Source organism: Capricornis sumatraensis, chromosome 7 (genome assembly GCF_032405125.1).
Source record: "Capricornis sumatraensis isolate serow.1 chromosome 7, serow.2, whole genome shotgun sequence".
NCBI lineage: Eukaryota > Metazoa > Chordata > Mammalia > Artiodactyla > Bovidae > Capricornis > Capricornis sumatraensis.
Genome location: NC_091075.1, coordinates 25,429,367 through 25,444,292, shown reverse-complemented (window position 1 = coordinate 25,444,292; position 14,926 = coordinate 25,429,367). Strand labels below are relative to the sequence as shown.

Sequence of the window (14,926 nt, the reverse complement as noted above, 5' to 3'; positions counted from 1 at the left end):
TTTATTTTTTATTTTTTTTAACTTTTTATTTTTACTTTTACTTTATAATACTGTATTGGTTTTGCCATACATTGACATGAATCCACCACGGGTGTACATGCGATCCCAAACATGAACTCCCCTCCCACCTCCCTCCCCACTACATCCCTCCGGGTCATCCCCGTGCACCAGCCCCAAGCATGCTGTATCCTGCGTCGGACATAGACTGGTGATTCGATTCTTACATGATAGAAGGAGATCAGCCCTGGGATTTCTTTGGAAGGAATGATGCTAAAGCTGAAACTCCAGTACTTTGGCCACCTAAGAATGCGAAGAGTTGACTCATTGGAGAAGACTCTGATGCTGGGAGGGATTGGGGGCAGGAGGAGAAGGGGACGACAGAGGATGAGATGGCTGGCTGGCATCACTGACTCGATGGACATGAATCTGAGTGAACTCCGGGAGTTGGTGATGGACAGGGAGGCCTGGCGTGCTGCGATTCATGGGGTCACAGGGAGTCGGACACGACTGAGCGACGGAACTGAAATGAACTGAACTGAAACCCCCAGAGTCCATAGTTCACCTTCTTATTCACTCTTGGGGTCATACACTCTGTGTGTTTAGGCAAAAGTGCTAATAACCTATACACAAGATTTTCATTGCCAAGTATTATTCATTGCCCTAAAAATCTGTGTTCTGATAGTCCGGTTCAAGATGGTGGAATAGAAGGATGTACACTCATCTCCTCCTGCAAGAACACCAAAATCACAACTAGTTGTTAAGCAACCATCGACTGGAGAACAGTGGAACCCAGTTCTAATGAGGTGGATGAAACTGGAGCCGATTATACAGAGTGAAGTAAGCCAGAAAGAAAAACACCAGTACAGTATACTAACACATATATATGGAATTTAGAAAGATGGTAATGATAACCCTGTATGCGAGACAGCAAAAGAGACACAGATGTATAGAACGGACCTTTGGACTCTGTGGGAGAGGGAGAGGGTGGGATGATTTAGGAGCATGGCATTGAAACATGCATACTATCATGCAAGAAACAAATCGCCAGTCTAGGTTCGATACAGGATACAGGATGCTTGGGGCTGGTGCACTGGGATGACCCAGAGAGATGATATAGGGAGGGAGGTGGAAGGGGGGTTCAGGATTGGGAACTCATGTATACCCGTGATGGATTCATGTCAATGTATGGCAAAACCAATACAGTACTGTAAAGTAAAATAAAGTAAAATTAAAAAAAAATTAAAAGATACCCTATGTCCAAAGACAAAGAAGCCACAGCGAGATGGTAGGAGGGGCGCAAACATGATAAAATCAAATCCCATACCCGCTGGATGAGCAACCTGCAAACTGGACAGCAATAATATCAAAGTTCTCCCACTGCTGTGAAGGTTCTTGGCCCCATGTCAGGCTTATCAGTCTGGGGATCCAGCAAAGGGATTGGGAATCCTCAGGGAATCTAATTATCTCATTGTTGTTTTAATTTGCATTTCCATAATACCATATGGGAAAGATGTGGATCATTTTTCCGTACGCCTATTTGCCACATGTGTATCTTCTTTGCTGTGGTGTCTGATAAGATCTTTGGCCCATTTGTTAATCAGTTTATTTTCTTGTTGAATTTTAAAAGTTCTTCATATACTTTGTTGACAGACCTTTATCAGAATTTATCTTTTGCAGATATTCTGTCTTAGTCTGTGGCTTGTCTCCTGTTTGTCTTGAGTTTGTCTTTTACAAAGCAGAAGTTTTTATTTTAATAACGTTCAGGTTATCAACTATTTCTTTCATGGATCTTGCTTTGGTGTTCTATCTAAAAAGACATCACCAGAACCAAAATCGTCTAAGTTTTTCCCATTATTGTCTGTGAGTTTTGTAATTTTGCTCTTAGGTCTATGATCTATTTTGGGTTAACTTTTGTAAAGGGTATAAAGTCTGTGTCTAGACTGATGTTTCACATGTGGATGTCCACTTGTTTCAACACCATTGGTTGAAGAGACTCTCTTGGTTCCATTGTATTGCCTTTGTTGTTCTGTCAAAGATAAATTGACCATACGTATAGAGGAATTTCTTTTTAATTTAAGGAGCTGTTTTAAACTTTATATATTCTGTTGTGAAACCCTTGTGCAGGCAAATGCCATGGCCTGCTATTTGGAAATGAATAACTGTCTAAATTAAGAACCAGAAAAATCTTTCTCAGAAGATATGGAAAGCTGAAGATAAATTTCATTAAACTAATTTATCTAAACTTCATGTAAGATTACACACTCATGAAGTTACTTCTAGATGAAAATGGATATCAGACACACCCTGATTTCCATTAGACTAGCCCTGGTTTCCTTTAGGCTATGAATGTGAAGATTAGGAATTATTTTCACAAGCAACTGAAATCTGCCAAACAAATCACTTGAAGCGTGAAAATGCTAAGCTACTGCCTTACAAGATGCTTGCACTTCTCAGTGGCAGAATGAAGTGGGATGAAGCTCTTTTTACAGTAATTTTAGAATAGAAGCAGCAGCACCTTTAGTGTTTTGGTTGGGGCCCCCACAAAATAAAAATTATTTCACTATTACAAGTAAAAAGCGTTCAGATTTCTGGGCTAAAGAAAATGATGTTTTTCTCCCAAAGTGAACTTACTGGTTTTATTGATTCTCTTCTATTTTGATTTTACATGCCAGTGTAGGGGAAATATGTTTCTTTAATATATAACAATGTTGTTTTTCCTACCACAAAAGTTTTCCATTTTATTTTTACCTTAAATGCACTGCAGATTTACTTTCAATAGGTTTGTTCTGTTATTAAATTATCAAATCTAGTATAACTTTTGGTTGTTTTGGTACATAAACATATATATTTGTCTGTTTCTTAGATCTATATTTAGGTAAGATCTAAGTATCCATCCTGCCAATGTACTTACTCATTCTATCATGTATACTATCATGTAAGAATTGAATCGCCAGTCTATGTCTGACGCAGGATACAGCATGCTTGGGGCTGGTGCATGGGGATGACCCACAGAGATGTTATGGGGAGGGAGGTGGGAGGGGGGTTCATGTTTGGGAACACATGTAAGAATTAAAGATTTTAAAATTAAAAAAAAATAAAAATAAAAATAAAAGTTAAAAAAAAAAAACTAAGTGGGAATGGTAAAGGTCTGATAACTTATTTGAATGGAAGCTAGTAAATTGACATGGGGTGAAAATGACTTTTAATAAGAAAAATTATTTATTGAAGATACATATGTGTCTCACAGATTTCTGTGATTAAGAGATACTGCTCTGCTACTAAATGATATTGATGGTTTTGCTAGTTCCATTCCACAATTTAAATGTAAACTGTAAAATGGGAATACTTAAGAGTATTATGGTGTGTTGCCACATCAAAAAAATATATATCTATATATTTATAATTAGTAATAACAGCTTTGTCTCTAGTAACTTTTCCCCAAAAGACGAGCCTCTTCTGAATTTTACCTGCCTTCAAACTGAAGGTTTGAGGCTAGAAATTTTATTTGCTCTTCTACTGTGTCTTCATTAATTTATGATTCATCTTTTCTGACTGTTGATCCTTCATATTTTAAATTCTCTGATCAATAGGATTGACTCTTCTAATTCTGTATGTCAAAGCTAGAAATTATTCCAGCCTTATAAACACCTACTGGGGACAGATTAGCAACAGTATAAGTTTTAAGAACCTTTCTATTTAATTTGTTCAAAGAACACTTATTTTCTGATAATATAAACATAGAGGTCTTTGGTCTCGTTTGTCAAATAACACTTATTATCTAACAACTGAAGAGTATAATCTTTGGGGGAAATTGCTGAGTCTCTAAGGGGTGTCTTATGTTTGCTTCTGGCTTAGATTTCAGAAACCACTTGCTTTTCTGTTTTTAGATAAATGACATGTGCAACAACTGTGACGATGACAATGCTAACCTTTTATTACTCAGCTTGGATTTTTCCATTTGGTTCCCTTTGACCCTCACTCAAATTATCAAAAGCTCAGAAAAAAAGAAAAAAAAAAGATGGCTGTTAGCAATAGTCATCATAAATGTAAACCTGGCTACCTCTTCACTGACTCCAATCTGTCAACTTGGAAACATGTAAATGTATCCATTATTTAGCTGCTATTTAGTTTTGCTCTAAATTAAAGCATGTTTTTAAAACATTTGATATAATTGGAGTATTCAAAACACCATAATGATTTCTATTTCTGACATACTGGTATTTTGTGTTTCCTTTACAGAAGTTTACATTTTTTAAACTTAGGATTTTGAAACTAAAACTGATTTCAAGGTTTTATAATTGTCAGTGGCAAAGCTTTACATTTATGTCTGGTATATGCTTTTGTTTTTATTATAGGAATAGAAAAAAGACCTGCAGTAATGCACTCTTTCAGTAACATCTTTAACTCATTGTTTGAAAAACAAGTCTTAAGGAGTATTGTCCTGTAACCCTTTCTCACATCATAGTTCCTAAAAGGAAATTCTGTATATATAATGCCCTCCATTCTTCACTCCCATATTACTCCCCAAGATTCAATCTGGGATGAAATCACACAGTTCTATTGTAGTTTCCCTACCCAGGGTCACCAATGATCTTGATTTTAAATGTTTAGAAACTGTTTTCAGAACTTTTCTTTGTTACCCTTGGTGAAGCAAGAATTACTTGAAATTCTCTGTCTTTGGCCATTCAAGCTGCTCTAACAAAAATAGCATAAGCTGGGTGGCTTATAAACAACAAACACATATTTCTCATAGTTCAAGAGGCTGGGAAGTCCAAAATCATGGTGCCATCAGATCTGGTATCTGGTGAGGGCCCTCCTCCTGGTTCATGCATAGCGATCTTCTCACTGTGTCCTCATATGATGGAAGGGATAAGGAATCTTTGTGAGGTCTCTTTTATCAGGGCACTAATCCCATTTATCAGAGCCCCATCCTCATGATCTTATTACTTTCCAAAAACCTCCACCCCCAATACAATCACTTTGAGGGTTAGGATTTTGACATATGAATTTTGAAGGGACACAAATATTTAATCTAAAGTATAGTCTCTCCTGATTTTTCTTCCTCCCTCCAGGTTTTTCCCTTTGCTTCTGTGAATAGTTATTCTAGTATCCCTTGCTGAATCCTAGAATCTAGACCCCAGAAAAATTTGGAGCAAATTACATGTTTAGAAATCATCATGATAGAGATATAAATTAAAGACATTGCAGGGATAAGATCTCCCAGACAGAATACGTTCTATAAGAATAGAAGGACAAGTGTAGAAACCAGGAAAAGCCAGTTTATAACGAGGGCTGGGCAGTGCAGACCATAGATTATATTTAATATTTTTTATTGAAGTATAACTGATTTACAATGTTGTGCCAATCTCTGCTGTAAAGTGACTCAGTTATGCATAAATACACATTCTTTTTCATATTCTTTCCCTTTATGGTTTATAACAGGATATTGAATATAGTTCCCTGTGCTATACAATAGAACCTTGTTTATCCATCCTATATATAGTAGCTTGAATCTGCTAACCCTATACTCCCAGTCCTTCTCTCAGCCACCCTCCTCCCCCTTAGCAACCACAAGTCTGTTCTCTATGCATAGACCACATTTACAAACAAACTTGGCTGGATAAATATCCAAATTATTACAGTTTTATTATGACACATAGTTTCAGCATTGTATCATTGTACGAACAAGAGAACAATCTAGTTGTTCAGGTTCCTTTCAGACTTTGGATTCCATAATTGTAAATGACAATAACATTTTTACTTTTACAGCTACAACCTTAAGCAAGGAATGGATTTTAGTTGTATCATTCACATTTTAGTGAAAGATGGCTGAATTCAAACCATGCATGAAGCAAAAGTCAGAGTGTTAGTAGCTCAGTTGTGTCTGACTCTTTGTGACCCCATGGACTGTAGCTCCCCAGGCTCCTCTGTCCATGGGATTCTCCAGGCAAGAATACTGGAGTGGGTAGCCATTCCCTTCTCCAGGAGATCTTCACGACCCAGGGATCAAATCCAGGCTTCCTGCGTTGCAGGTGGATTCCTTACCTTCTGAGAAACCAAGGAAGCCCTGGTTCAGTAAAGGTGCTGCTACCTCACAAATGCAATCACAACTGTGATGGATTAGAAGCAAGTATTATCATATAGGGCTGGAATGTGGTTAAAAGGGTCAGGTGCCCAAGCTTGAAATTCACAACTGTAGTTAGAACTGATGGATCTAAGACCAGAAGCTGTTAGCCCTGTGTGTCACCCCTTAGGGAGACTGGCTGGAGGTGACATCAAGGTGTGAGGAAAGCTTAGACTTCAAAATCCACTCTCTGTCCTCTGCACCACATAACAAAGTATCAAAGTGCTTAGATGTCAGAATGCCATCGTACTTTTGAGCCATCCTTGATTTTACCAGTTATTAATATGTCATTAGATATAACACATTTTTCCAAAGTAAATATGATGTAAGTGTAAAGAATTCTAGAAAGACACAATTTTTTTCAGTGTAAATAAGTAAAAATCCTTTCATTCCTGAGAAAACAATTGCTTTCTATATAGCCTGATTATACAAAATACCAGTTTGACATAATAATTATGAAAGAAGTGCTCAATCAAATTTGGCTATTTTTTGTATTTGGAAGCCTTCAAGACACTTTTAGGCTTTTGTGTTTGTTTATATAAATGCCATAAAGCTTAAGTTATAATGTAAAAGTTATTCCATTAGGTTTCAACCTCAGTACACACACACACACACACACACACACACACATAAACCCCTACCAAGTTGCCCACAGTCTCTTTATTAAGACTGATTTTGAGCTTGTGGTGTCTATAAGTTTGTGAATAGGATAAAGGAAATTTCACATAAATCCTGAAATCTTTGAAAAGCATTCCTGTTACTCAACTAGTAAAAACTCCCTTGGTGTGATTTTAATATTATAGATTTTTAAAAATAGATTCTTGATCTACTTTGTGAAATATAGAGGTCAGGCTAACTGAAAACAAAAAATGGCCATATCAACAATGCTTTTAATACTGAGCATACAGACATCAACCAACTTGTCAATCTCTGTAGTAAAGTTACATGACTTTTCACATTAGCATTTAATTGAGCCCACAAAGGAGAAAATATGATTTAAATAGAAAAGAATGTGAAACACATGTTATATGTATATGAAAAACAGAGTCACTTTTCTATACACCAGGAACTAACTCAACATTGCAAATCAACTAATACTTCAATAAAAAAAGAAAATGAGCTTCTGCATCAAGCTCACTATAAAAACATTAAAGAGATTTTTTAGTTTCAAGATTTCAATGGAAATCAAAGACTGCTGCTTCTGGCTTCCCCAGTGGCTCAGTGGTAAAGAATCTGCCTGCAGTACAGAAGACTTGCAAAGCTGCTGGTTCCATCCCTGAGTTGGGAAGATCCCTGGAGTAGGAAATGGCAGCCCACTCTAGTATTTTTGGCTGGGAGACCCCATGTACAGAGGAACCTGGCAGGCTACAGTCCATGGGGTTGCAAAGAGTCAGACATGACTGATTAAACAACAACAACAACAAATAAAATAAATTTCATTGAGCTCTCATTGGCCAAAGTGGGTAACAAACCACATTGATGAAGTCATGATGCAAGTCAAATACCCTTGCACACCAAGTCTGTTAGTTTAATGATGCTTTAATGTGGACACTTCTAAATTTTAAAGGGACATACCAAGTGTAGAGCAATGGCCTAATCATTTCCATCAGTTTTTTTAAATAAAAAAGCATAAATTGTTTGAATAATCACTTGGATTTCTTGGTTAAAAAATGTGATCTATGTTAATGCAACCAAGCTCCATCTCTTTCTCAACGTGCGTTTGTACAAATAGAACAGTCACTGGAGTTACTTAGTTTTCTCTACAACCACCAATGTGTTCCAGCAATTTAGACTCCTTCAGATATTATAAGCAAAGGCTAGCAACTCCAGCTTCCAGGTGGCTCAGTGGTAAAAGAATCTGCCTGCCAATGCAGGAGATGCGGGAGACATGGGTTTGATTCCTGGGTCAGGAGGATCCTCTGGAGAAAGATATGGCAACTTACTCCAGTATCCTTGCCTAGAGAATCCCACAGATAGAGGACCCTGATGGGCTACAGTCCATAGGGCTACAAAGATTTGGACACAACTTAACAACTGAGCACAGCAATTCCTGAGAAAATAAAGCAGGTTCCTATGCTTTCTCAATAATTCCCACTTCTAATTGTAGTGAAACTGATTTATGAAAGAGGAACATAAATTCCTTCACTCCGTTTCCTTTTTATTTTGAAAGAAACTTCTTTAAAATCTCACTGTCTTTCACTCTATTTTAGTCCCTGATGTAATTATTTTTTGAACTGGTAAAAGATACAGAAATGTTTAAAAGAAGCAAAATTTATGGTTTCTAAATGAAATAGTTCGATTCAGTTTTATTCAGGAGTTATCTGTTGTAAAAATTTCATATTTATTGTTGTGAATCTTAAAAGTATTGCAAGAAGTTCCATTTAAAATATATTTGGTGATTGCAGCCATGAAATTAAAAGATGTTTACTCCTTGGAAGGAAAGTTTTGACCAACCTAGAGGGCATATTCAAAAGCAGAGACATTACTTTGCCAACAAAGGTCCGTCTAGTCAAGGCTATGGTTTTTCCAGTAGTCATGTATGGATGTGAGAGTTGGACTGTGAGGAAAGCTGAGCACCGAAGAATTGATGCTTTTGAACTGTGGCATTGGAGAAGACTCTTGAGAGTCCCTTGGACTGCAAGGAGATCCAACCAGTCCATCCTAAAGGAGATTAGTCCTGGGTGTTCTTTGGAAGGAATGATGCTAAAGCTGAAACTCCAGTACTTTGGCCACCTCATGCGAAGAGTTGACTCATTGGAAAAGACTCTGATGCTGGGAGGGAATGAGGACAGGAGGAAAAGGGGATGACAGAGGATGACAGGTGATGGACAGGGAGGCCTCAGTTCAGTTCGGTTCAGTTCAGTCGCTCTTTGCGACCCCATGAATCGCAGCACACCAGGCCTCCCTGTCCATCACGAACTCCTGGAGTTCACTCAAACTCACATCCATCGAGTCGGTGATGCCATCCAGCCATCTCATCCTCTGTCGTCCCCTTCTCCTCCTGCCCCCAATCCCTCCCAGCATCAGAGTCTTTTCCAATGAGTCAACCCTTCTCACGAGGTGGCCAAAGTACTGGAGTTTCAGCTTTAGCATCATTCCTTCCAAAGAAATCCCAGGGCTGATCTCCTTCAGAATGGACTGGTTGGATCTCCTGGCTTGCTGCAATTCATGGGGTCGCAAAGAGTCGGACACGACTGAGCGACTGAACTGAACTGAACTGAACTGATGAATGTTACATTGTTCTAGTTACACTTTTTTAATACCATGTTTCATTGAAAAAATTATAGATGGCCCAAATATAATAGCTAAGATATATAATATGATCAAAGTATTTAAATTAAAATTTTAAAACTAATTCTTATTTTTGCAGGTATCAGTTCTCCATCTGGTATATTAAAAATACAGATTTATTAAGATTAATGCATGTCATTGAAAATTATACTCCTTTATTTCAGATCCAAGAAGTTAGCAGAGATAATGAGCAAGAAAATCACTATGAAGAGAGTATCACCTCATTTTCTACATGTTCTCCTAGTAAGTGCTCCTCTGTGTTACATATATACATAACACTTAAATTAAGGTATTTATAACTGGTAAAGTCAAACTGAAGAGAGTGTAGAAAAACACGAAGAGCAGTGGAAGACATTTAATTAATGGTATGACTTTAAGCATATCATCTGGTAGAAATATTACTATATTATCGTGCTAATTTAAATAGTTCTAACAAGTTCAGTGTTTAATAATCAAACCAGCAGTTTTTCCTACCCAAAAAAAGTATGCTAGTCAATTTAATATAAATGTTCTGTGATAACTATGTTTTTTCGATTTTTTTAAACAAAGTCACATTATTTTCAGACCTTAGTTTTCCCCGATAAGAAATGAGAAGTTTGCACTAGTTCTCTCTAAGGTCCCCGCTAGCTGTAATAGAATGTAGTTCTATATATAATGATTGAAGACTACTTCAGAATCTTCCTCCATGTACATGATTCTACCCATCATACCTGAGTCCATTGGTTCACAACTGCTTGCTCACTGGGCTAGTCTGATGGGCATCTCCCACTCAACATTTCTAAATCTGAAAGCCCCCAGTCATGCCCAGATCTACTCTACCTGCTGACATTGCCATGTCGAGAAATGAAGATTTCTTCTTTGTTCAATTCAGTCCCAAAACTTGGAGTCACCCTTTTTTACTTTCTCTCCTATCCCACTTCCAATGTACTTCCACTAAAATGATAGTACTGTGAACTCTGCCTTCACAATACAGCCAGTATTTCCTTACCCTATCACTGTTATTTATCCACACTGTCCACTCTGGCATCAGCTCTCCCCTGGATTGTCGCAATAACACAGTGGCTCTTAATGGAGCACTATTTTCTACTCCCAACAGAGAATGCATGTCAATGAATGGAGATTTTGTTGTGGTCATGAGTTGAGAAGGGAGTTTTGCTAAAAATTCTGCTAAATATTCTGCAATACACAGGACATGCCCCAGGAAACACAGGATTATCTTCTCTAAAATGCCAGTAGTACTCTGTTAAGAAACCTTGAAACAGCTGCCTTTCCATTTGCCCCTAATATTCTGTACTTTATGAAGGAACTATTCACACTTATGTTCCAAATTCTCCTGTTCTTACCACAAGTTGTTTGCACTTTGAACAGTTCACAGTTGATGCTCCACAAAACTGCCTACCAGTTTTTCAATTGATGGGATAACTTGCAAATCAAATAATATTAAATACAATTCCTTAGCTAGCATACTTTGGCAAAATCAGTAAACTCTTCAAACACTAGGGCAGAACACAAAATCATGCTAAATGATAATGTAATCAATCAGTGCACTAAATTTTAAAGTTATACATTTTATTATCATTTTAATGATTTATTATCATTTTAGTGTTAAAGAAAGTGATGTAAATGCCATCACTGATAATGACCATGTATTTATTATGACATTTGATTCTCAGAAGTACTACCTATAATAAGAAGACATTATTTCAGTTATTGGTACAGAACAACCTCATTTCTACAGACTGTTGGGACCTGAAACTGTCACCGATATGAAATTCTGTGTGATTGGACTCAGGCCTCTGACTCTTTCCTTAGAGAAGTGAAACATAGAACACCCTAAGTCAGCAAATTTCCATTGGTATCATTTCTGTGAAGTTTCCTAAAACCCACTGACCCACCATGTAAGACTCTCTAGGGCTGTATTCCAGGTTAGGGCATATTTGACAAGGACTAAGGAGACCCTGGTGGCTCAGAGGTTAAAGCGTCTGCCTCCAATGCGGGAGACCCGGGTTCAATCCCTGGGTTGGGAAGATCCCCTGGAGAAGGAAATGGCAACCCACTCCAGTATTCTTGCCTGGAGAATCCCGTGGACAGTGGAGCCTGGTAGGCTACAGTCCACAGGGTCACAAAGAATCAGACACGACTGAGCGACTTCACTTTCTTTCACAAGGAGACCCTGTTGCTTAGACAGTGTTTCCATAAAATAGGATACATAAACTGAGCATGTTAACATAAAGATAGCTGTAAGGAATTGCTTATAGCATGAATGTGATTCTAAGTTGATGATCGATTTGCCCAGACAGGAACAGTGAAGTCCTTTTGCTAGCCTGAGCAATGATTTCTTTTCAGCCACTCCATCATTTACTCCATCAGCATATCTAGAAACTACTTTATTTCAGGCTGTGTTTGGGGTTAGAGGCAGAAAGATGAATGAGGTCTGTGCAGAGATCTGTGCAAGAACGAAACACCGTCTGCTCTGCCCCAGCTGATAGTTAAGGAATCTTGGTTGCAGTTCTAATACTGGCAGCTAGACCTTTTTTCTTTCCCACATGAAAAATGAGAGAAATTAAAAATAAAATTCATGTAGAAATACGTAGTACCATCCTGGACATGATTTTCCCACATGACTGATTTTTTTCTCCTGTTGCTAAAAAATGTCTACCGTGTAACTCTTCGTATAAAAAAAAATTCCTCTTTGTCTGTACTCTGCCATTTGTCTTCTTTAGCTGTGTTTTAGTTTAACAAAACTTTGAAACAACAGTTATTTGCTTTTCTATTGCACTCATGACCCCAATTCGCCCTTTCCCTCCAGTATAGATTCCAAAGTTCATTTCAAATTTTTGTGAATACTTTATTTAGAGCAGAAAAATATCAACCACACGTTTTAAGATTTAAAGTTATTGCATTATATATTTTTCTATTTTCTTCCTGAGTAGCTAGAGAGCATTTACTGTGTACAGTGTAAACATAAATAATGGAATCATGATTCTTAGAATAGAGGAAATTTGCCTGAATCATTTGGTTAAATTTCAAGATAGAATAGATTTTTTTGGTGAGAGAACTGAGCCTTAACAATATTTACCTACTCAGCTCAGTGCTCTGTGATGACCTAGGAGGATGGGACAAGGGGGTGGGAGGGAGGCTCAGGAGTGAGGGGATATGTATACATTTATGGCTTATTCACAGTTGCTCTACAGCAGGAACCAGCACAACATTGTGAAGCATTATCCTCTAATTAAATTGTTTTTAATTTTAAAAAGTAGAAATTTTTTTTTAAGTAGAAAAAATGTTTACCTATTGTTGGTAATTTAGACGCCTTCCCAGTGGAAAAATAGCAACACTTTATCAAATAGTATTTTTAAGAATTAAGACGTCATCTGGTGATAAATGTTAAATAATAACTAAATAAGAATCACAGACTCATTTGATCACAGAATTTATAAGCAAGACAAGATTTTTGTTCCTTGTCTTTACCTTTTCCATCACTTACTTATTACTTGTTAGGTTGGTTATATTGTTGTCTACTAAAAATATGGTAATGCAGTCATATACTGAATCTGCTCAAACAGTAACTTTAGAGAATTGGAATATTACTATATATGTAATATCAGAATATTACATATTATTATTGTGTATGAGAGTGTCATGATCTGAAGTAGCGGGATGTAATGGAGCTCTCTTGGTAAATATTTTAAAAACTCAATAATGGCTATTCACCAAAACTACACGTTTGTTAGCTTTCCCCTGTATCAGTTCATAAAAGTTTAATTAACATTACCACCCCTTCTGTACCAAGTTACGAAACATTAACTGCCTCCAGATGGAGTGTTTAAATGAAATCCTACAATCTTTGTCATAAACAGCCGTACAGAGCCCAGCTCTCCACCATAAAAGCTGGCCTTACAGGCAGAAGGCAGAAGAAGCCAAAGGGAATGAAATGGCAGAGGAAGAAAAAGAGCATGAATCAGGCATGGAGGCAGAGCACAGCCCTCCAGAGGTTGACAGTGAAAGTGAGAACCAGTACGATGACTTGTATGTGTTCATTCCTGGAGACAACCCTGAAGATAATTCCCAAGAGCCCCTCGTGTGCCCCAGACCACCTCTCCCCCCACCACGACCCGTAACCACTGCCTTCCAACCAGAAAAACCTCACTTCCCAGTACAAGGTAAGTTTAAGTTTAAAACAACTTTGAAACTTTGACACGCTTACACAGCATATAGTACAGCAGTGGTGAAGCTATACGAAGATCACCATTTAAAACCAAGAGGAACTTTCCTCCTGTTCTTTAATAACTAAGACCTGAGAAATCAGCGAAGAGGTACCTGCCACTCACTCGCTTCCTCCCTCCCTCCTTTCCTCCTTTAGTCCTTCTCTCTCTACCTTTCCTTACCCCTCACTCCTCTTCTTCCCCTCTCCCTCCCTCTCTCTCTTTCTTTTTCCTTCCAGGCAAGAAGTCTCATTACAAAGCTTTCTGTAAGTAAAGAAATAAAATTTGGAAGGAGTTTGTCACTCTTCACATAAAACGAACCTCAAGCGTCATGTGGAAAAGTAAATGACAACTTTGGGTTTTAAAAATACTCTTAGTTTTCTGGCAAAAGAGAAAGGCTAATGTGTTACAGATCTGAAAATGAGCTTGGGCACAGTCACTCAGTGGGGAGCTGCAGGGGAAGCAAGTGGTAAAGGGTTTATCACACCGTGCATTGAGACCAAAGTCTAAAAGCACTCTGTCTCGCTAAGTGGAAGACCAATTGAAAGACTGTGATAGCATTGTTCCCAGATGCGGGAACGAAGCTGTGTAGCAGCAGAGGTGGGAGTGCGAGTGGGGATGAAGGGCAGGAAGCATCCCCAGGAGCTTCCATGGCAGGCTTCTCTTCCTGGAATGTTCCACAGCCTGGCAGACTCTTCTGCTCACTCCTACAGTCGCTAATTACCACCCACTTTACTGATCACTCTTTCGTGTTTACTTTCCAAATTCATAAAATATTCTTACAAGGAAAATTTAATAAGGATGAAAGAAGCATCTATTATTAAAGCCCCATTTGTCACTGTACTTGAGTTGTCAATCCTAGAAGGCTGTAAAGTCTTTAAAGACTATTTTTAAAAAGTGAATTTTGAAACCATGAAATTCAGCATTTGTGTTCTTGAAGGCACTATCTCTATAAAGGTTCAAGTTAATCAACATAAACCCTTACTAAGATTATGTACTTTATAAGAGATGGAAAGTACTTCTTAATGAAAAGTATGGAAAACCTAGTGGGTACTTTCTTGATGCATTCACTCATTCAACAAACACATATTGATTACCTACTATGTGCTGAGCTCTTGTAGACTGCTGATAGATCAAGGATGTAGGTATATCAATATTGGGAGTGGAGGGAGAGATGTAAATTAGTATGTGCTTGCTTGCATGCATGCCCAGTCACTCGGTCATGTCTGACTCTTTGCAACCCCACTGAATATAGCCCTGACAACAAAGTTTTGGTGTATTTTTCTCACTTTTATAGATGTGAATA

At 37.9% G+C, this 14,926-nt stretch overlaps 1 protein-coding gene across 1 annotated transcript in view; it reads left to right on the top strand.

Moving 5' to 3' along the window:
• The window catches only part of BANK1 (B cell scaffold protein with ankyrin repeats 1), a 323,758-nt gene that overhangs the window by 259,114 nt on the left and 49,718 nt on the right, over positions 1-14,926 (top strand). Inside the window, exons 8-9 of the mRNA XM_068975577.1 lie at positions 9,580-9,658; positions 13,276-13,578. Of these exons, the coding sequence (XP_068831678.1) occupies positions 9,580-9,658; positions 13,276-13,578 (382 nt within the window). The remainder of the gene's footprint in view (positions 1-9,579; positions 9,659-13,275; positions 13,579-14,926) is intronic.